The sequence below is a fragment of the Empidonax traillii genome, unplaced genomic scaffold, assembly GCF_003031625.1.
Source record: "Empidonax traillii isolate 1590-97213 ecotype Southwest subspecies unplaced genomic scaffold, ASM303162v1 scaffold114:size1751661, whole genome shotgun sequence".
Taxonomy (NCBI): Eukaryota; Metazoa; Chordata; class Aves; order Passeriformes; family Tyrannidae; genus Empidonax; species Empidonax traillii.
In genome coordinates, this window is record NW_020955307.1 from 1,516,129 (window position 1) to 1,539,584 (window position 23,456).

The 23,456-nt window shown below is 38.7% G+C and overlaps 1 protein-coding gene across 3 annotated transcripts in view; it reads left to right on the plus strand.

Annotated features, from left to right (window-relative positions):
• The first annotated feature begins 695 nt into the window (after nucleotides 1-695).
• ZNF326 (zinc finger protein 326) overlaps nucleotides 696-23,456 on the plus strand; it is a 27,141-nt gene continuing 4,380 nt past the window's right edge. The window contains exons 1-13 of one of the 3 annotated variants that reach the window (XR_003571127.1): nucleotides 696-792; nucleotides 1,282-1,356; nucleotides 6,504-6,630; nucleotides 8,684-9,089; nucleotides 11,771-11,969; nucleotides 13,712-13,746; nucleotides 14,599-14,686; nucleotides 16,926-17,043; nucleotides 18,017-18,164; nucleotides 18,494-18,593; nucleotides 21,117-21,247; nucleotides 22,148-22,243; nucleotides 22,674-22,789. Coding sequence is in view for 2 of the 3 variants with exons in the window: in XM_027882900.1 (XP_027738701.1) it covers nucleotides 777-792; nucleotides 1,282-1,356; nucleotides 6,504-6,630; nucleotides 8,684-9,089; nucleotides 11,771-11,969; nucleotides 13,712-13,746; nucleotides 14,599-14,686; nucleotides 16,926-17,043; nucleotides 18,017-18,164; nucleotides 18,494-18,593; nucleotides 21,117-21,247; nucleotides 22,148-22,243 (1,539 nt within the window). In the remaining variant the exon portion in view is untranslated. The remainder of the gene's footprint in view (nucleotides 793-1,281; nucleotides 1,357-6,503; nucleotides 6,631-8,683; nucleotides 9,090-11,770; nucleotides 11,970-13,711; nucleotides 13,747-14,598; nucleotides 14,687-16,925; nucleotides 17,044-18,016; nucleotides 18,165-18,493; nucleotides 18,594-21,116; nucleotides 21,248-22,147; nucleotides 22,244-22,673; nucleotides 22,790-23,456) is intronic. The other 2 variants (XM_027882900.1, XM_027882901.1) reach the window with 2 other exon arrangements.

Sequence of the window (23,456 nt, forward strand, 5' to 3'; positions counted from 1 at the left end):
ATCACAGAATCATGGAAACATGGAATATTAAGGGATTGGAAGGGACTTGAAAGATCATTCTGTCCCAACTCCCCGTGCCATGGGCACGGACACCTCTCACTAGACAAGGTTGCTCAAGGCCCTAACATCCTGGCCTTGAGCACTGCCAGGGATGGGGCATCCACAGCTACCATGGGAAACCTGTTCCAGTGCCTCACCACCCTCACAGTAAACACTTTCCTCCTTAAGCTGGTGTTGTTAGATTCATCGGAGGTGGAGCATCACGGGAGAGTCATTGCTTAAATAAACGGTTTATTTTGCAAAGCCACTGGGTTTGCACAACACCACATTGCTGTGCAAGCTGGCAGGGCACCTCACGCCTGAGGCTGTGCAGCTGCACAGAGGGCTCACTTCCGCCAGGCACTGCCTGACCTCGTGAGAGTGTTTCCTGCAGTGGCCACTTCAGCAGGGCCGGCGGGCGTGTGTGTGAGAGAGTAAAGGTTGGATGTTTTGCCACTCCTCGCCCTGCAGCGGCCTCAAGCGTGACAGAGCCCTTCGCCAGAACACAAAATGGCGGCTGCCAGGTCTCAAAATGGCCGCCGCGCAGCCTCCCTCGTGACCCGGCCGGGCCAGGCGCCGCGCGCATGCTCACGTGAGGCGCGGCCAGGCCAATCGGCGCGCGCCGTGGCTGTGCGTGCCGCGCGCCGGGCCCGCCTGGCAGCGCTGTGGGGGAAGGCGCCATCGGAGCCGCCATTGGAGCCGCCGGAGCCGCGGGAGCAGCGCCCGCCACCGCCGCCATGGACTACGGGGAAGGTGAGGGCGCGCCCCCGCTGCAAGGGCAGGGCCCGGCCGCCGCCGCCGCTGCCGCCGGGGGCCCGGCCGCGGCTCAAAATGGCAGCGGTCGCTTTGTTGCGCGCAGGACGGAGCTCCCCTCACCCACCTCCTCCTCCTCCGCGCCGCCACTGCCGGGCTGGGGGGAGCTGCGGCGGCGGCCGGCGGCGGGAGGGCTGCGCGGGAGGAGGGCCCTCCCGGGGGGGCGCGGGCGAGCGGGGAGCGCGGGCGGGGGCGGCGCCCCGCGGGGCAAGGCGCCCTGGGGCGGGGGAGAGCGGGGGGCGAGGGGGCGGCGGCGGGCGGGGGGTGCGGGCAGAGCCGGGAGAAGCTCGGGGCGAGCTCTGTGAGGGGGTCGTGTCAGGAGCCTGGAGATCCGACAGGAGAGAGAGCCGCCTCTTGTTGCGGCTCCCTGTCTCTCCCCTCCAGCTCTTGCTAAGCACTAAGTCATTCTCACTGACCCATCCTCTCCAGCTGAAGACAGAGATTGGAGATTCCCAGATACCCCCATGCATTGTGGTGTGAACATGCCCAGTGGGTCAGTCTCAGGTATGAGCTATAAATACGTCTAACCTGTAAAAAGAGTTGGGGCTGAACAGTCAGTGTTGACAAAAACGAAAAGCAAACGGGTTTTTAAAAGTGCATAACGTGGTTTAAGTGCACATTTGTTTTCTGGAGGAGTTGTAACTGTCTGGGAGTGAGACTTGATTTTCATCTTGGGCATGTCAACATGAACTCCTGCACGTTCCAAATCAAAATTGTGAGATCGAGGAGTGGGGATGGGGGTGGGGGGAAATACAGACTTTTCTTATGATGATGCCTTTTTTGCATAAATATTTCCTTACAAAGTACTGTATTTTATTCTTAGTACCTCTATTGAAAAGAAAGGATATTCCCCTTCTTTTATACAAACATGGAAAAAACCCCAAAACCTGTTATTACTTGGGTTTTATTTATTTACTTTTTTTTGTAAAGTTTATCTCAACTAACACTTTGGGAAGGAATATAGAAAGCATATAAAGTAAATATAAAGTAAACCACCAAAAGCTAGCTCTTGTTTTTGCACTGTCAAAGGTACCAAACAGATAAAAAGGAATGCACGTATTTTTGTAAGATGGTTAAGTTTATGAGTTTAGTAAGACTCAAGAAATGATTTGACATGTTCTGCCAGCATGCAATCAAGTACTAAAAGGAAGGTAATATAAAAACTTTACTACAAACTGTACCCAAGCTTCATTTACAGATGCTGGCAAATAAGCGCTTGCTGTTGGATCTCTTGATGTTCTTGCTGGCTGTTGGATGAAAATAACACATTGGATTACAGACACCTCTTTGATTGCAGTATAATAATTTTTGTGATACATTTCTTGAGTCTTAACTTTTTTCCTCCCCAATAATGTTATTTTGCATTTATCTTCCTGTATAGTAAAATAAATGAATTAAACCTATGGCCCTCTTTTAAAATTTTCTATATTGATTCTTAATTGAATGTTCTTTTTATTTTTAGTATAAAAGGTTATTATTAAGTGGCAGCTTTAGTGTCTTATTGGAATATTCACTGTAACCATTAATCAGAACCTGCTTTTCTGAGATGTAATGACAGTAGTATTAAAGTGAATCCAGGCTCATCCTATGAAAAGTAACTAACCAAACGTGTGTTGTACAATTAGTGTGTTCCTTTTATGTACCTCTGTAGTATGAGTTTCCATTATGATAATTAAGCTTTTTATTATTTGTATTTATTAAAAAAAATTAATTATGATGTATGTAGCTTGAGGCTTTTACGGTGACTGTTTATGTATTATACATACACGAGCAAGGCATGCAAAAGGAGTTACCCGGTTCTGCACAGGGAGCTGAAGGCTGTTTTGTGGGGGTCCAGTAGATGGCAACAGAGGATGGATCTTGGAATTCTCATCTTTGTCCAGTTTTCATATGAGCTCTTGGCGAGGTTCCTACTCTTGGAAACTTTTAGCCAGTGAGAAGCACTTTTAGCTGGATGTCTGATGACTGTTGGAATTTCACCATTGTCCCTTACTGACAACTCTGAGACAGGGTTGATGTGCTCTGCAGCATCAACTCTGTAGATATTATTAACAGAAATATTAACTATTCATGCTAATATTTTAGTTACTGCAACTACTGTCCTTTTACTCTGGGAGGGGAAGTGGCCTAATGATAAGGTTGTGATCCTAATGTAGGCATGGTGTTATGAAAACATAGTGTGCTTGGAAAAAATAGTGCTTCCTATTGTATAGTGGATCCTTATGCTTGTTGCAGTCATAGAGGATTATGAATTTAAAATACAGTGAAATATAACTTTTTAAATTTATTATTTATTGCTGCAAGATCTTTCTTTTTTCTCATTTTCCTAGCCTTTCGTATACTTCACATGGAGAACACTGTTGAAAATATCTTCTCTTTTTGCTGTAAATACGATATGAATTTTCTCTGATCTTAATCTTTTTTTTTAAATAGAGTCCTTTGTGCCAAGAGATTCTGAGTCTTATCTGCTATGTCTTTAACTTTCTAGTTCTTTTCATAAGGAATTTTTTTTTTTTTTGCTGTTGAGATTTATTTTGCGGCTGTTTTAAATGATTTCTCACCAGATATGGCTTCTTTTTTAAAAATTAATTTTTAAAAAATAAAATGAACTTTTTTCTTTAGTGCTTAAACACATGTTCTCTTAGCATGGAAAAAAATTCACATTTAGTCTGAATAATTTGGATGGACAAGGAACTTTTGTATATCTCTGTTGGTGGTGACAGTGATTATTATTTAGTTACTACATTCAAAAACTAAAGTCCTTTTAATTTTGGTTCATCTAAGTGAATATTTTCTGTCGTCTTGTATGTTTTCCCCCTTTTTAGGGTAAAGCCTGTCTGGAGGATAGACTTTCAGGATAAAGAAAAATTTGATACCTGAAGAAATACTGTACTTGTTAATTTGAATGCAGTATCTTTGTCAGGCTCTGGACAGGAAGTATAAAATGGAGAAATCTTTGGTAATGTTTGCAGCTGGCAGGATGGCTGAACCAGGAGGCCGGTGGTTGGAATGATAGGTTAACCGCTCAGCAGTGTGGAACAGTTCATGAAGTAGTCAGGAGGAGATCATGAGGTCACCTTCATTACGTCAGGTCAAAGATGTGTGTCCCACCTCACCAATATCCCATATGTCACTGTGTTTGGGAGTGTGGAACAAGTGGTACAAGTACTCCTTTAGGATGTTTATATGCCTTCACTGGTTTGCAGCTTGGCAACTTCCTGAGCCAGAGACATAGTTTTTGTGTTTGACATACTTTGAATTTCTTGTCAGTTGATTTATCCAATTTCTGTCTTAAATCTGTATAAATTTTTAGTAACTTCTTGTTACTCAGTTCCAGCACTTGTATATCTGTTTTGTGGAAAAGGATCCATTTAACTCTTTAGCATGTTAACTTGTTTCATTTGCTATCTCCAGTTTCTTATAGTAACTCATTCAAGTGATCATTTCTCTTCACATCTATGTACCTTTTGTATCCCTGTTAACAACTTTCAAATATGAGTGTATTATAATGTAGGTAAATGCAGTGCAATGAGTCTGGAAAGGATGAGAAAGTTGTTCACTGTTAGGAAGGAGGTGGTGATGTCCTGAAGGCAGTGATTTGAGGATTTAGGGACTGATATAGCTTTACAGTGAGACTGCTTCTGTTATATAACATGAACTGTGGATGAGTAAGGAGAGTGTTGAGCTAATGTGGATGTCAGAAGTGATTGTAGAATGGATTTAAGTATTTGCTTTGGTGCTAATAATTTTAGACTAAAAATTTATTTCAAAACTAGGCTTCAAAACACTTTTTGGAAGAGTTTTGTGCATGTGAATGTTTTTGTGTTTTTCCAGTACAGAACTTCTGGCATAAGGACAGCACTGGTTCCCTACTTACTACGCTGTAGTAGAATTGCATTGCAGTGTCAGGGATCTTGACAGTATGTTGTGTTCTTTGTTGCTGGATGATTAGATTCACCTCTCCTACTCAACCTCATTGCTTTTGTGCCATCTTAGGGCCTGTTGATAATAAGGAGCAGGTGAAGCTGGGGTAAATTATTGGGTGCTTTCAGGTTAGGTATGTCAGTTTTCAGAATGTCAGTTATACTGTCTTAAAAAACAACTTGAATCTGAAATTCATCATGGGATCGTCTAACCTTAATTTCTGGGAAACTGAGGTTATTTTATTGACTACCTTCCTCTTTTTCATGACCTGCATCTTCATGTGTATGGTCTTGAGGGTATTGTACTGGATTAAGTGGCGGATCATTCAGTCATACCACAGAAGAACATGTTGCTTTTATTAGAAGCCTCATCCATTTCTCTTTGCAGTTGAATTTGATGATGTATTGTGCTATATGATTAGTATTTTCAAAAGCCTTTTTTGTGCTTTGATTTTTGAATCTTCATTGTATATTCAGAATATGAAAAGGTGCAGTGTGACTTCCATGTTTAAGGTTGGTGTTTTTTTTCCAGAAGTATCATCTTTTAATTTTTAATAAAGTACTTATGATCACTAGAATAATAAAAAAAAAAATCAACAGGAGGTCTTTATTTGTTGGAGTCTTTATTCAGGTATGTTAATAATATCTGTGTAAAAGTGATACAGTCAGCTCAATACCATGTGCAGAATTCTTGTTGACTTATATAAGAAAGTAAGTAACAGTGACCTGGTGCTAATAAAAAGCAGGAACAAATGGGATATAGTTTATATAGATATTTTCAGCACTACAGTTACTTTCATGAAATGATATGCACACAGAATTACTGTGTTTCTTTAAATAGGATAATTTCTTATGACTTCAGATGAACTGATTGTCGTGGAAAATCAGTGGTTTACAAATGGAGATCTTGAAATGTATAAAATACACTCTCTTGTCAGAGTAAATTTATTTTTGTCTTCTCTGTGTTCATTGTGTTTTCCTTCTCTGTGTTACTTTTTCTGTGATTCTTGACTTGCCAGGTTTTCTTTGTATTATCCAAAAGTTAGTGTTGGTTGGTACTAGGAAGCAGTTTTGGACTCTAGAATGCCAGTGAAGCGCAAATTGTGTATGTTCCGGAAAGACAGTGGATCATACTTATGCAGATCTGTGACACTGTTTTAGTGCTTTGAATTTATGAGTTTTACATAGGACTTCCAGTGCTGAGGAGTAAGTTGGGAGAAAATAATTTATTTGACTGTAGCCTATATACAGAGTCTGCACTGCAGCAAGACAGCTCGTAACCTTGACCCAGGGTCTCTGTCAGTGTGAGTGAAGGTTTTTTATGGGTTTGGATAGAGAAAGCAGATGCCTGTGAGTTGTGTGTATTATTAAAGGGTGGGAAGCGGTCTTAATTCTTCACAAACTTGTCATATTCTACATCAGGTGTCTCCATTTAATTCTCTTAATTTAACTTGTGTTGATTCCAGCTGATGGAATAATAATCCTGAGTTACTTGCTACTGGGGAAAAAAAAAAACAACCTTCATTCCAATTGAGAGGTGCTCAGATGATGACAGACATATGGCTTCTCTAAGCACAGTGTCAAAATTGGTTTGCAATTGGCGATTTTGTATTTTGTTTGTAAGCACAATGGCAAAGAGTAAACCTTTTACTTAATAATTTAAACTAGATTACTTAATAAGACTTCTCACTTGCTTTCTTTATAAACATTTTTCTGCTCTTTTTTTAGACATGGACCGTGATTATGGGCATGGAGGCTATGGTGGCCCACGATCCATGGACTCTTACCTTAACCAATCCTATGGGATGGAGAGTCATGGAGGTGGAGGCGGAGGAGGTGGTGGTGGTGGTAACAGGTAAAATAATCCTTCAGTTGTCCCAAGAATTGATCAAATCCAATTTAGGTTAAAATCATTCTGTCTTCTAACTTAAGTGTTCCTGAGGCATGTTGTTATGATTTTGTATGAATATTCTGAGTCTTCATGTCTGATAAATACTGGCAAATATTAAACTGTAAGAGCTGGATTCTTGTAATAATCAGCATTTTTGTGGAAAAGTTTGACGGTGAAACAATGCGTCTTTGAATGAAAATAGCAAAAGTTCTGTTTTTCAGTAATAGCTGGCAATTTGTAGCTGATTGGCCTGACATACCATTTTTGACATAGCCGACTAGACCTGACTGGTTTAGTGCCTTAGACTGAATCTATCAACATTCCGTTTTCAAGGAACATTTAGGGTATGTGTTCTTTGGTTTGAATGTGCAGTGCTAAATGATCTTGGTATTGAATCTGAAAGTCATGTCCAGATTATTTCATTGGCAGGTACTCATTACACTCGAAACTGCGTGTATGTTCTGGGCTCCTTTTTAAGATGAATTGGTCTAAAATTAAAAATTCTGATGCAGTGGTCTTAAAGTTGTGTATTTCATGCTAGGATTCTATTACTGTTGCTCTTTCAGACAAAAACAGTAGGGAGCAGCTGATTTCATTTAGGTCTTAATATTGTATTCAAAGAAGCATGCTTTTCAGAGTAGTGATCCTATCTTGGAGGGGATAAAATGTGAAGAAAACTTAGCTAATAAGATGGTTTTATTATGAGCGCCCTTGAATTTTTGTCTGGCTGTAGCCAGACTACTGTATGATTCTTCTCTGTAGTCACTGTGGTGCCACTGGGAAAGGACAGTACTAAACAGGGAGGCTGGAGAAGTATTGTGTTTTGCTGCTTGGTTCTGTTAAACGTTTTAGTTAAGTATAATTTGTTCAATAATGACCATGGAGGCTGACTTAAAATTCTGAGCAGAGATTTGAGTTGTACCTACCATATAGTAATCTGCATATGATTGAGGACCAATGACTACTTGAACACCAAAATGTCTGTTGCCATGTTATGTTACTATTGTGCATGGTCGTCTTCTAGTGTCGTTTTCTGTGTAGCTTTGGGTCTTCTGAGACTAAATATTTTAAGATGAAGGCATTCAGTTTACTATAGATACAGTTAATAAGTTGAGTCTCTCGTAGTTTACATTGTATCGGTCAAAGGTTTGTCTTTCCCAGCGCCTTCTCAATCACCCGGTTATAACCCAGCAGGGACACTAATGTGTTTCCCTTCCAAGTGGTTACAAATATTGATGAGTTCTAGCCTGGCACTGCCCCCACCTCAGGCAAAGCAAACTCTTGATAAATAACTAAAGTTTTCAGCTCCTTGTACTTCGCTCTAAAATTCCAAGGACTGTTTGTGTCCACTGTGCATGCATTGGGTAGACTTGGAAAATCCTGAGTTGCTAGACTTACTGGTCTGCAAGTGAAAGCTGGATATACTGAAGACTGTGAACTCTTTTGATTGGGAGACTGAATTTTACAGGGAAGAAAATTTCCAAAAACTACAAATGTGAATGGAAGAGCATGTGTATTTTTCCTTTAAAATGAGAACTGTGGGGTACTTAAGACTCACAACTGTACCACTAAAAAACCAAAAGATTTTGTTTTTTTCTCAGTTCAGACCTTAGCCGCCTTTTAACTGCTGTTTAACTATTAGACTGTGAGGGTATGATTTTGAATAAAGGAGAGTTTGACTAGCCTATGAATGTCTGCAGGTCATTATTTTTGTGAGACTAGGGCTGGGCTCTAATAAGGTTTTAGTAAATACGTGTTGCCGAAAATTTTAAGTAAACAAAGTTCAGGTATACTGAACTTTAGAAATGTTTGTAGCAAAAATGGCTCAGATAGCTTTCTGTCTGGTCATAGTGTGAATTGCCCAGCCCTAATCAAGATTAAACAATAACACGACTGTACGGACCAGTATAGTAATAAATTGATTTTAGTTGATAAATGTCAACTGATAACTTGTCTTTTGTAATGTATAACATTAGTAAGCTTACTTTTTTTTCTCCTCACTGTGCAACTTTTCCAGGTTTGGACCTTATGAGTCTTACGACTCCGGGTCTTCTCTGGGTGGGCGAGATCTGTACAGATCTGGCTATGGTTATAATGAACCCGAACAAAGCCGCTTCGGAGGTAGTTATGGTGGTCGATTTGACAACTCCTACCGGAATAGCCTTGACTCTTTCGGAGGTAGAAACCAGGGCGGGTCTAGCTGGGAAGCACCTTACTCCCGTTCAAAATTGAGGCCTGGGTTTATGGAGGACAGAGGAAGAGAGAGTTACTCTTCCTACAGCAGTTTTTCTTCACCCCATATGAAGCCTGCACCTGTAGGCTCTCGGGGGAGAGGAACGCCTGCTTATCCTGAAAGTGGATTTGGAAGCAGAAACTATGATGCTTTTGGAGGACCATCAACAGGCAGAGGCCGAGGCCGAGGAGTAAGTACAGAATCTTTTCAGATTCTTTTCACTAGACACTCTTTTAAACCCTTTCAAGACCACTGCTTTAAAATGAATACACTGTTCAGTACAGTGTGGGGGTTTTGTCCAAGCAAACTATCATGGTTGACAATGTTGTTTATCCCTTTGAAGCTGTCTTCAAGTAGAACCCAGTCCCTCTTTCTGTTGAAAGTAACGAGTAATAGAAGACTAGTTGATAAGGTTTGTTAAATCTCTCCTTTTGCTTGAAAGGTGAAGATAAAAGTAGTAGGTTTGGTCTAAAAGGGATTAAAAGGACTTTCATTTTTCCTTGTAAACACTAGCATCTCTGATGCTGGTGGGGAAGTTCTTGAATATTGTAAAAGTTGAATTCAAAGTCTTTTGAAGTTTTAAGTAGGTTAAAGGTGCAATGTATAAGCAAAAAATAAAACCCAGGTTGTGAATGCTAGGATAGTTTGTTTTCTGTAAAGGCCAAAGTTTAGCTTGTACTTCAGTGTGTTGAATACATGTTTTATTAAACATCAAGTCGTCTTTTAAACTAATACTTGCTCTGACTTGTGTATTGGAAGGGTGATGGGGAGAAAATGGCAAAGGTGAGTGGTTAGCAGTTACAGTGATTCTTTCTCGAAATTAAAGCATGGTTAAAAGGGCATCATCAATTTGAAATCAGGTCCTTTCACAGAATTGAAATTAATCTCTACATAGTGTGCCTTAGCCCTGTTACTTTTATTAATTTGATTTGAAGATTTATATTGTAACTCCTTTTCAGTGGATTCCGTTCCAATGTAGGATGTAAAAACTGTGTCCAAGGAACAGCATGATTAACTGTATGCAAAACAGTGGATCGCAGTTTGAAGAAGTAATGCTTGATGTTAAGTGAGTTGGGGGAAGAAAACCACAACAGAAGAGAATAAAAAAACTCCCAAACCTGACAGAAGTACTAACTTTAAGTTGATGGTGTCCCTTTGGCTTGGTTTTATAATACCAGTTCTGACTATGTTTTTTAAAGTACAAAGAGTTCAGTGAACACTTTTCTGCCTGTGCCTGTAGGTCTAACTTAACTTTTAAAAGTGCTAAGTGTGCCATATTTCTTTGGGAAGTGATTCTCTAATTTTAAACCATATAACTTGTCATAGTTTGAAGTGTAGAGGAAGATTGTTTTTTTTATCTGAGTCTTTTAAATGCCTATCTGCGTGGGGGTTTTGTTCCAGAAAGTCTATTTTGCAGCATCCTTGAGTATTGTAGTTACCACATTCAAATTTTAGCTCAGATTTGCACATGGCTAGTAGGTAGCATGTAGCATGTTATGAGAAATAGATTTTAATCTTTGTTTCTCTACTTGTGACGCTGAAAGTGTTATGTTCTTAAGCCTCAGTTCCATCCTTTCAGAACTCACTTCGATCTGAAAGCTTTGTGCAGTTACAACTGAGTTCTTTTTTATTTCGCTTTTGAAATTTATCCCTTTAGTCCTTTATGTAATAAAGGAGAACTTAAAGGCTAAACTACTTACCATATGTAAAATGCATTGCACCTTTAATAGGTAGATTGTCTGTTTAAAAAACCCCCGAACTTGAAATTACCCAAGTGCATACTTCATGTCAAATTGATGTGTCCAGTGTAAATGTACATGCTAGGTAGTTTATTGCTATCTCAGCTAAATAAGTTAACGTGGAGATCTTGTGCGTAGACTTCCGACAAAAGTAAAGTGCCGGCTTTGGTACATTCTGTCTGTCATTTAAAATTTACTTAAAAAAAGTCATACATTTCACAAGTATTTTGAAGTTATTTTTAATGTTCTTTGACAGTGTAATATTAATTATTTTCTCATGGAAATACAAATATTTCTGCTTATCCAAGTCACCCATCCAGTCAGTGGGCTCTCTTCTGTCCTTTATTGATCAAATAATTGAGTTAATATTAAGAAGTATGTTGAGTTAATATTAAGAAGTATGTTAGCACTTTTGAAAATTTCCCTCTTCAGATTACTCATTTATTCCATGTCTTCAGAGGGGTAACTTTCATATACAAGTGTCCACAAATTACTGTACATAATATTAGAAATAGTAGAAAGATTTAGTCTTTCAGTTGAGTTTTCATGTCTATTGGTGCCATGTTTTTGTGTCAGTCTCTCCAGGCCCAACTTAAAAATTCTAATTTTATTGAATTCAGTGGAAAGATAATTAAAAGAAAGAATGATCTTCTTTCAGTTAATCTCTTTTCCATGTTGTACAACCTTCTTTACTCAGTTTTCAAATCACTGATATATCATTTGGCATAAGATGCAAAGCAAAGAAGCTTTTTTTTTTTCGTTTTTAGTGTTGAAAACTGAGTTGTTTAGCTCTGTTTTTTTCCCGGAGGGAGATGTCTTTATCATCTAGAGAATCTGAAGAGAGTAACCAAGATGCTAGGCTGAGATATGAACTCTGATAGATATGTTCATTGCCTGGACAATGGTTCTGAATAAGCAGAAACACAGTTTATACAGACATATTCATTCTACTGGACAAACACCCACAAAGCCATTGCACAACAGAACATCAGACCAGGAGCTTAAGTTTCTCCTGCATTTTGCAGTAAAACGCAGATTTTACTTAAGTTCACAGTTGTGTTGTACCAGGTAGTTGGTTTATTTATATTGATTTCATATACTAATACCTCCTCTTGATTTTGCAAATTTTCAGCATATGGGAGACTTCGGAGGAATGCACAGACCTGGGATTGTCGTTGACTATCATAACAAACCCAGTCCTGCAGCAGTTGCTGCAAGAGGAATAAAAAGAAAAATGATACCACAACCGTATAACAAACCTGGTGGGACTTTCATCAAGAAACCCAAAATGACAAAACCTATTTTGAAGCTGAGCCAGAAAAAATCGCCTAGTAAGTAATAAGTGCCAAAATTCTTAAATTTAGATTACTAATTTTTTTATTCATTAGAAATTACTTAGTTTTAATATTCAGACAGAGGGTTGTATGTGCTGTTCTGTAATTCTTTATTTTTCCCCTCTGAAGTAGTCCACAACAGATTCTATGAATTTACTTGTGTAACTTTTCTACTGCAATAGTAATTTGCTGAATGACGTTGAATATTTTGACGTGTTCAAATATGTACTGTTGAAGACTGTCTCATTGAGACTTTATAATGATACTTCCTGGAGGCAAATTTTCACCACTGAAAATAATTTCAGATCTCAGGTTGTCTTAAGTGACAGTGCCTGACAGATATTAAAATGTGCTCTTGCACGAGCCTGGGCACCACTGCCTAAATTCTTTGGATATTAAAAGTAGTGCATCAGCTGCAATAAAGACGTAAGGCTGTGGGTCAAGAGGAGGGGGGAAGGGAGGCAAACTAAGAAAGCACTGAACATTGTTATAGAATAATTTATGAAAGACATAAAGAGATTGCTCCCACTTGCAAATGAAATACTGTAATGACAAGAAGAACTCTTAAATGTGATAGATAAACTGTAAATATAAATTTCAAATTGTATTAGTGATGCTTGGTTTCTTTAACTTCCATAACGATGTACTTCAGCTCTAATGACTTTGATATTGCAGACAGAGTTAGAGAAAAAAAGTCACTAATGAGATTTGAGTAAATTACTTGCTTTGAGGGAATGGAAACTTGAGTATTAAATACTATGATCAGTATGTACAGCAGTCAGATTTTAGTTTTTTGTGCTTATATTTTACTAGTAATTTGGCTCTGCAGTGTTTTATATAGCTTGGTTTCAAATCACATCTGAAAATAGCTTAGTTACTGTAGCTCACAGCTGGCAAGGTAAATGCACAGACTTGGCAGAAACTTTCACGCGTAAATTTTATTTTTGATTTTGTAATTCTGAGTATGTTACTGTTTATTACAAAACTGTTCCCTTAAGTGTAACTTCAAGAATACTGTACAAATTTCAGGCTCTGGGTGTATAGAAGACATTCCTCTACGTTTTGTATAGGGAATGTTATTGGTGATCTTACCAGTTTTGTTAATGATGAAAAGGGTCTGTAGAATACACATCTGAGTTTTTCCAGTACTTTTGTACATTCTCCTTTTCTCAAGTACATTCAGACAGAACACTTATAGTTTATTATCTGATCCCCTTCACTGATTTCCACAATCCAAGAACCAAAATACTACATAATATTGAAGTTACATTAAGAAGTAGAATAGATAACACCTACTAGAACGCAGGCTCTGAGATTAGGGGGAAAAAACTGTTGAGTGGTTTAACACAGTTTCTGAAACTTGGAACTGGAAGATGCCCTAAGCAATATCATGTAGTTGAAAACTAAAATGTGTGTGACAGCCATCAGAAGATTTGATGCAATTGGTAGACAATGTACATATGAAAATGTATCTCAAAACTATGTTGTCCTTTCAGTCTTGACTTTCTTGTTTTGGAGTTAAATATAGGTCACTGCTTCTAGAAGTGTTTAATTTATATTTCTATGTAAGGATAATTGATTTTACATTTTATAGTATTGTTAAACTATGATAAATTGTAAACGTAGACCATCCTACCTGCATAACAAGGTTTATGGATTTTTTCCTAAATATCTCTATTGTCTTAAGATGAATTGACAATGACAGCGCTTTTGCATTCTTTCTCATTTTATGTTAATAGACATGAAGACATCTTTCCAGGATTCTACTATAGAGGTAAAGATTCCCAGAATTGAAAAATGTTTGTGATTCTTTGAGAACTTAGCATAATATGCCTTAAGGCAAACAATTGCTAAGCTAGAGCTATGAAGTTGGACATTAAATTATGTAAGCTTTTCTAAATGTATTTTTTTCTTCACTTTGTCTAAAACTGTCTTATTTTGGTGGCAGTCTGAAAGCCTTACTGATTTTGAGTGACAAGATACAGCTTGTGCCGATAGCCTGAAAAATGATTTTTAAAGTGTATTTTTAGACCCTCCCTTTTCTCACCATGCACAGAGAAGCTCTCATGTGACTGCTTCTCATGTTGCCACAGGTAGACAGCTTGAACTCATACATCTGTGACCTTCCTGGGTGGGTTGAGAAATTAAATACAAAGGAGATTCCTAAACAGAAGTGAGGAGGAATGGATAAGACATAGGACACATCAAGGAGAGGGGGTAAATAAAAGAACCAGTGTTAAAAGGTGTTCTCTGACAGGGTACAAGGGTTAGTCCCCACCACAGTTGCAACACTGTATAAGAATGTTGTTAGTAAGCTAAGCATGTGTGTATATATAGATATATATCTCCTGGTTTAATGTTGAAAGACTGGAATGGTGTTTTCCTTCTTTTTGAGTAGAGGTATTAACACATTCTCAACGAAGTAGAAGTCTGGATTGGAAGTCAGAATATTTATGTAGAAGACAATTCTGATTGTGAAACTAATTCACTAAGGCTATAAGGCATTAAGGAAGATACTCAGTTCACTTTCTTTCAAAGTAATTTATGCTGCCTTTCTGAATTTAGAGTGACAATGATCTGGGGAGTGTTTTTGTTTTGTTTTAATTTATGGATTTGACTTTATTAGGAAATCGAAGTTGATACAAGTGGTGCAGTTGTTATATATGAAGACTTTACAAGAGATGCTTATGACCTTGGATATCAGACTTTTGGAGGTAAGTCCGTTGACTTTGTCAGGTAAGGTATAGTATTTGTAAGACTGCGTGAATAGATATAGTAAGCCTGTATGTATGATCTCTAATAGTTATTCAGTAGCATGACTGTTTTTGTTTGTTTTTTGGTTTTTAAGCATTTATAAATTTAGGCTGTGGAAAAGATGGTTATTTTAATCATACATCCATCAGTTGGTGTGTTTTTTTCATGCTTAATGTTTATGGTCTCTGATCATCTCTGTATGTTGTTTGACCTGTTTTAATTTTTGTGAAACTAATGTAAATGGTCTTAGACTTAAATACCATTCCATTGCTTGAATGTTGTTAATCCCACTGGTTCCTCACCCATATCCTATTATTTATCCCACTAGCTGATCAACCTCACCCTTAAACCCTAGGTGAGTCACTTTTATAAAAGTGGATTCAGTTAAACTCAGAGAGCTGCTGGTGAGAATGTGGGGTCTGTTTCATGTACAGTCTTAATGAAACAGGTTTATTATTAGTTTACATAAAATCATTTAAAATGTATATTAACTGCGGTGATTTCAGACACATACACAAAGAAATCCATTGTTAAGGCTGAAACTATTTTTAGTCTCCTTTTCCTTGTGTATGCTGTCCTGTTGCATATGCAATCTATTCTGGTGGTAAGGAGTGCTGGAAATTTGCAGCCAGCTGACAAGTGTTTCTTTTCTTGAAATAATAGTAAATTTTTTTTAGTTTATTTTTTAATTGTGCAGAGTTTTTTTTATTTTAAAAGTTTGCATAAGTGCACTGAAGGAAAGTGGGGGTCTCAGTTTATATGTAGATTCAGGCTTCCATTGCCCAGCTTCTAACAGGACAGGCATTTGAATCTGGAAGTTTGAGGGGGAAGATAGAGGCCATTTCACACCAGATGATTTTTACAGCAGTAAAACAAGTGACCATTTGCACATTTCCAGCGTTGGTGGTAGGGTACTAAGTGAAATTTTAATCCTGAGATAGCTATGGGAATTGCCTCTTTGAGTAGGTGGTGGTTGTTCTCAATTTGAATTTTTAATCTTACGGATGGACTTTTTGTCCTCTCTGGATCACAGTATATTTTGTAACTCTTTGCTACAGAGTGAAAAACCTTGGGATAATCAGGAGTGAAGTGTAAGCTGTTAGTGAAAATGTGTTCAGTACGGAGTGCTACTTGTAGGGCCACAGTGTGTTTTGCAAATCTTGGTGTTTTCTACATTATGCTGTTCTATGTTCTTTTCTGCTGATGATTGGATGGAGGTAGATTTCTTGCAGGCTGACCTCTCTTCTAAAGTTGAACTGCAAAAGAGAGCAATGTTCCTCTTTTTCTTGCTCTAAACCTTCTTACTGAGTAATACTCTTAATTGTTTCCATTTGTCCATGGACTTTTAAAGCAGACATAGGAAAGGCAAACATAAGTGCACTTATGCAGAAAGTCAATGTCCTTGGAAGTCTTTAATGTGTCAAAACTAATTTCTATTCATTTATTTGTTCACACTTACATGCCAGGTGGTAATTTAATCAGGTTCTCTGAAGGTTTGGTTGAATTTTTTGTTGTGTGGTGAGTGTGTCTGTCCTCGTCCATCCCACTGTGCTTTATTAACTTATTATTCTTTCTTTAGCTGAAAATTCTTGGAAAATTTTTCTGTGAAATACGTGAAGTCTAGTGAAGAAAAATCATAAAGTTGTTGGAGTTCAGTTTTGGGTACCATATGTTGGAGAAACACACTCTTGTCTCCTTTATGGGAACTTTTGGTTTTGGAAACTGCCTTCTCAGCAGAAAAGTCTGTTATATAGTTCCTTTTTGTGTAAGGGTATTGTAGCGATAGTTCTCTCAAAACATGGGAGAGTTTTAAACAACCTGTTTCTCCCCAGCACCACCAGTCACCCTTTCCTAGTCACTTACCTAAAGAAGCCTCTAATAACTAGGCACAACAAGGAAGGGTTTGCTCTGACTCTGAATTTCCCTACTTTTATGACTGTAAACTAGAATGTAAACCCTTAGCTACTAAGTGAACATTGCTGAGAGCAAGTGTTGAACTTGGTTGTCTTTAGAGGAGGAAAACAAAGCAAAACTTTCAGGTTTTAGATTTACATTAAAGTAAACCTTTGAACCATGTCAGTATATGATCTTTCTCTGCATTTTGAGGTGCTTGTGGAGTAGACAGGGGAGACAGGTACTTTTACTGTTGTTGTTTGGTTGGTTTGGGTTTGTTTATTAATCCTTGTATTGCATGTTAAGATGGCAAAGGAGGAGAAGCTAAAAGTGAGGAAGAAGAAAAGCGGCGAATCGAGGCCAGAAGAGAGAAGCAAAGGCGTAGAAGGGAAAAAAACAGTGAAAAATATGGTGATGGATACAGGTTTGTGCTGTGTTCTACTTCTTTATGCCTCATCTTCTTTCCTGAAAGACCCTTTGCAGGCCTTTGGAATGATTTAAGAAAATAAAATGCAACAAAAAAATTAGGAAAAAGACTCCACCTCCTTCCACTCCCTAGCTTCCCCCATTCCCTAAAAAACCAAAAATCTAACCCACATAAGGAAAAAAAAAACCCTCAAACCGAAACCTGGACCCAAATTCAGTGGGTTAGAAGACTGGATGTTTCATGGGATCACTGTTTTATCAGAAAATGCACAATTTATTCACCCCTTCTCCTTCAGAAGTGCACACTTGGGAAGTAGCTTAGAATGGTATTCCTTTTGAAGTATATGTTCATGCTGACTTAAAAAGCTGTCGGAAGTTGACTTTATTCTGATTTTTATATGTGCATATAAATATATATATATGGTCAACTGTTTTGTAGCAGAAATAAGTACATAGTTTTGTAACTTTTCTTAGTGTTGCCTCAGCCCAGTGGGCTGCACTGTACAAACATTCCGTGTCAGCGCTGTATATTATCATAACATTACTGTATTTTCTTCATTGTAGTGAGGAGGTTTTGTTTTATTATAAAGATCGTGTAGTGTTTGTACGGAAAATGAGCTTTATATGAATTCTTCTGACTACTTGTAATTAGGAAATCATGGCCTGTCTGGACTATGATTCTTTGCCTCTGAGAAGTATTACAAAAGGTGACACGAACTAGAGAGCTGTGATAGATAAACTCACAGAATAATGTGACTTTTAAATGCCTGGCTTCTGATTTCAGCAGTTTTTGTCTTCTGCAAAGATAATTCATTGCTCTGGCTCTCATCTGATTTATGTTGGATTATTGTAGCACTTATCCTTTTATAATGGAAAAATACAAGATCTTTTCTTTTTCACTGAAAAATGTGTCAAGTCCACATAGTCTTGAGGAGTTTTAATAGTAATATTTAATGTATTTGTCTTAATAGAATGGCATTTACATGCTCATTTTGCAAGTTTCGAACGTTTGAAGAAAAAGAAATTGAGGCACATCTGGAGAGTGCAGCTCACCAGGAGACATTGGATCATATCCAGAAGCAAACCAAGTTTGACAAAGTAGTGATGGAATTTCTTCATGTAAGACAGCTGTTTTTGATCTATATAATACTTCTATATGAGAATGTAATTACAGTTTACCATTTATTTCCCAAATATGCTTATCATTGTTACTCCTTTTGCAGATGACTTTTGTTGCAGGACATATTACTAAAAGTTGAGGTGAATTCAGAGTCCATAAAATACTGTTACTCTTACAGTAAAAAGTGAAAGTAGTGCCTTAAGAAGTGACAGCAATTAATCACTATTTATTACAGAGCTCTTCTGAGTTATTGAAGTATAGGTTCCTACTGGAATATAGGCAGCTGTAGATCAGATGTTTTACGGTTTCCTCTTGTGATCCTGTGTAGGAGTGTATGGTGAATAAATTCAAGAAGACAGCAATGCGTAAGCAACAGACAAGTAACCAAACGGAAAATGCTCAAGCTGCTGAAAAGGATATAATGGAAGGTGAGTGATGTGCTTCATGTGAAAATGCATACTGTGGGGCTCTCCTTATCTTTTTATCCTTTCATTCGTCTTTGAATTTGATAAAATGGATTAAAATAGTTAGTTTTCACACCTTTTCTGTACCTGGTTGGGATACCTTTCTTCGTTTCTGACACAATGTGGAATGTAAGCGCAGCAGGAGATAGCAAACCTTATTTATGTTTGCTAGCCAAGTAGCCTTGTCAGAACGTGTGATAACACTGTTAGGTACTTGACAAACCTAATTATGTGGTCTTTGCCACAGTCTTATTCAGTATAAGGCAAGAAGAGTGGCAACAGGTGGATGCAGATAGATTGAAAGAGTGTAATAAAGCAGTAAGGTGATGTTGTGGATTTCCTTTGGGCCGGTTCTTTTCACCCTCCTCACACAATTGCTGTGAGTTGAGAGAAGGTTTATGCAGACAAAAGAGATCTGATGTGGAGAAAATAATATTAGAATTTATTACTAGCAAGATAAAGACTAAACTATATATACAACAATTCTAATTAGGCAAAAGTGTTATGTATTTACAGAAGAACCCCTTCCCCCTTGTATTAGTTCAGGAGGAGAGGCAGTCTCTTTTCCATTTCCAGAGTTGCAGGTCTTCTAAATAATTCTGCAACACTTGGAAGTTCTTCTTCTGTTATCTCTAGGACGACAGCTCCGATTTGTCGCAGCTGGAACTCTCTCTCTCTCTTCTTTGTTAACCTTGGGGCTGGGCCTATCCCCTCCTGCACTAAGACAGGAGGCTGGGGGGTTACCCAGGCCCTGTGGAGTCTTCCATGGACTGCAAGGGGACACTTGCCTCACCATGGTCTTCACTGCAGGGTCACAGGGGATAATGGCTTTTGAGTTTCCTGTGGGGTCTCTCCTCACGAGAGACAGTCCATAATGGATCTCTCTAGTGTGAGTCCACCTTTGGGCAACAGTTCTTCCATTCTCTACTGTCCCTTAGGGTCACAAATTCAGCAGCACCAGCATGGATCCCTCACTGGGATCACAAGATCCTGCCGGGGCTGTCTCACTCCAGCATAGGTCTCTCTCTCCATGGGCCACAGGTCTCCAGCAGGACTCTGTTTCATCTTAGGCCTCCCACGGAGTCACATCTTCTTCATGCACTCCTCTGTTGCGGTGTGGGCTCCTTCATGAGTTGCAGAGGAGAGTCTCCTCACTCAGTAATCCTCCACAGATGGCAGGGGTTTTTAGTTTTCAGTCTCTTCCCTGCTGAAGGGAGAGAAGGAGCCTCCTCCTTCGAGCTTCTCTTTTCTCTCCTCTGTCTGTCAGCTTTGACCTTCAAGGCTATGCCATCTCTGCCTGGAATTCCTTCTGCAGTATTTCTCGTTCAGGCATTCTTCTTTTAGAGTTTTTCCTCCACCCTGTTAAGTGTCTCAGTCAGGGGGGTTTCAGTGCCACACCTGCCCCCAGCCCAGGACCGGGGGAGGAGGGAAGCCTGGCCCACCTGGGGCCTGCCACCTTCCCCTACTTGGCTCCTAATTTCATCTGCGACACAACCTTCTCTTCCCTTTTCTTAAATATATAATTGGAAGAGGCATTGCTAAAGCTTTTGATTGGCTTTGCTCCGGAAATCCACCTGGAAAAAGTTATTTTCAGCCCCCGGGGGAGGCTGGTTGGCAAACCCACAGCAGGTGCTAATGGCCAAATATGATGGCAAAGGTTTGGATAATGTAAATAGGAGAGCTGCTGTGGTTTTGAGGGACAGTGGCAAAAGGAGGAGTTTGAGCACTTTCTTGGCTACCCAACATGCATCTTGGCCTGAATATTTTTCACCTTGGCTGCTGTACAGGCAGTTTGCTAGAGCATTTCGTATGTGCCCACCATGCTGTGCTGTATCCTCCCACTCTGTTCTTTGCTTGAGGGATTTCAAAACATGTGCTAGAGCCAGGGGAGGCATCTTTTGAGTACTGTTATTTTAAGCAATAACTGTATTTGAATGCTACCCTAATTTGAATTCGAATACTAAAGGCTATTTTAAAATGGATATAGCCAGCCTCTTAACAAATCTCAAAAATTCTCCTTGTGCACTTTAAGTACTAGAGGGCCTGTTTGCCTTTGTGAAGAGAATGTTCTATTAGCAAGCTAATACGTAAAATTGCAAGAGGAATTGGATTCATGTGCTTCTTTTTGATAGTGAAGGGAGGCAAGGAAATAAATTAGTTGTTCTTATAAGAGGTAAAGTAAATGCAACTGCTTTGGTCAAGCTTTTTTTGTTATATCAAAATGTGTATTGTTAAGGATGTTAGTTATTGTTCATTTTAAATAGATGGCCTTTTTGTGCATTGCCTGGGTCTCATGTATAGTCTGTGATAAAGTGGAGTTGGAGTATCTGAGTGAAAAACTTCCTCCTTCAATATTGCCCTTAGGGGAGCCGCTGTGGTTCAGTTTCACAGAGCTCTAATTTTCGAGTATAAAATAAATAATCTGCTTTTCCACTTGCCTAGAGTAAGACATTTTGGGTTAATGATCTGTTGCATCTTTTTTGGCAGGGGTTACTGCTGATGACCATATGATGAAAGTTGAGACTGTTCACTGCAGTGCTTGCAGTGTGTATGTTCCTGCATTGCACAGTTCTGTTCAGCAACACTTAAAATCTCCTGATCACACAAAAGGAAAACAAGTAAGATATGACATTATTAAGAACTAAAGGGCTAGCATAATCTAAGAGTTGGTGGAAAGTATTTGGTTCTTGGTTCAAGTAATTTCTAAGTTCTCGTTGATGTGACTTATCCTCTTGAAAGCTGGAATGTCCTTATTTCACTTTGTGAGATCTCACAAAGTAGCCACTGCTTAGGCACCCCTGATTAATGAAATGTTGGTATGCTTAAGAGCTGACAGTAGCAAGTCATGGGAAAGTTACTAGGAATGACTTTTTTATTTTATGGGAATTTGTTTTACTGAGCTAAAGTGTTGAAAAAATTATTCAGATTGCAAAACATAATACATGTGTTTCTAGCAAGATGACAAACATGGTGCCTGCTTTTTTTCTTGTCTGTTATGTTTTTAATTTGAAGAAAAGCGAGACCAGGTTAGAAATAGCAGTAGTTTGGTATTATAATTATATACTTTCAAGTCTGGTAAAAGGATTGAAAGAGAAGCATGAGCATCGTGCAAGACTGCCAAAGTAATGTTTTGTTTATATATGAGCTTTTGTGATTGTGGAGTATCATAGAATGTGTTGGGTTGCAAGGGACCCTGCAAATGAGCAATCACCTTCAATAATATGCTAGGCTGTGATGGAAAAGCCTGTGTGTTGTCTGTAGATGAGAACAGATAACTCTGGTTGTAGTTCATTATTTGTCAAGATGGGAGTATATCTTTTGATCAAGCTAAGGCAACAAGCTAGAAACACTACTAAACTTAATTGAACTTATGTAATTGGGAGTTAAGTGCTAAGAACAAGCAGTTCATACTGCAATATGTTCATTATTTTACTTATAGAAACTGACCATGAGTTCAAATTTATGTGACAATTGTAAGAGATATGTGATATTTACTCACTGTAAAATTTGTTTCCTAGGCCTACAGAGAACAAATAAAAAGGGAGAGCGTTCTCACTGCCACCAGTATCTTGAATAATCCTATAGTGAAGGCACGATATGAGCTGTATGTGAAGGTAAGATGAAAATGGAAAGAAAGTAATTTGTAATGTTTGCTGTGCCACCGTTTTCTGCACATTAGTGGAGTTTAACCTCTGTGCTCTGTTAGGTAGCTCACAGATCAATTATGCTTTTAGTGTACTCTGCTGCTCTAAAAATCACTGTCTTGGATAAATTTATACGCAGCAGAAATTACCGCCTTCAGATTTACCAGCTTTTAGTTGTTATTTACCACTTATTTGTATTTTATTTTTTAATTAGATACTCCTAGAAAAGAAAATCAACCTTTAGGAAAGCATCAGCAGTGCCTTTATACATAAGAATAACTATAGAGCACAAACTACTTTACAATTGAGTTTGTCTTTACATTTAGAAGCAGAAGTTCCAGCATGTGGCTTTGTACTGAGGTATAGCACGCACACGACTCAGATACTTTTTATTCCATAGAATTTCTAGGGTTGATGGCAGCATACAAAAATGAAAGCTTACAACAGTAGTTGATGAGATCAGAGAATGCAAAAGGCATGGCAGCTTTTGTTGCAGATACGTGGCCTGAGAAACAGGTAAATTCATTTTAGCAAAATACAGGTTTTTTTTTTTTTTTTCTGCTGGGCCACTTACTTTGCTAAATGACTCTTTCTGTAGTACTGCTGTTAGCTGTTTCTGGTGTTACTTTTAAGTGATTTATGATTTTGCCTTTGCTAAACGATAGACTCTTTCAGACAAAGCAATACTTTCTTGCAGAAATATGGCAGTGCCCAAGTTAATTGTGATTTAAAATGTGAAATTAGCCGTGTGCTGCAAAATGATGTAGGGATGAGCATGTGGATCAGTTTCAGACAACTGTTCTGTATCTGTTATGAGAAGGTTGCAAATGTGCAGGTATCAGAGCCTGGAATATCTGTCCGTATTTCCAGCCACCTCTTCTGGTGTTCCTTGTGCTTTGCATGCGTTGTACCTTACAGCCCCCTAGTGGGGGACTGGTAAAAGGGAGAATGGAAATCTGCCATTCATCAGGTCAACATGGGGCAATCAAAATTACATAAATAGAATTTTTCACAGAAAACCACAGCGGGGCACAGTGGGTCTCAAACACTAGTTGTGGTACAGAGTTGGATGACTACAAGTCTCATGAGAGTGCAATTATAGCAGGAAGTACTAGTCTCAACAGAAAATGAGCTTTTTCTTATTCAACTTTATTTGGGATGTGCACCCCCGGTGGTGTAGAGG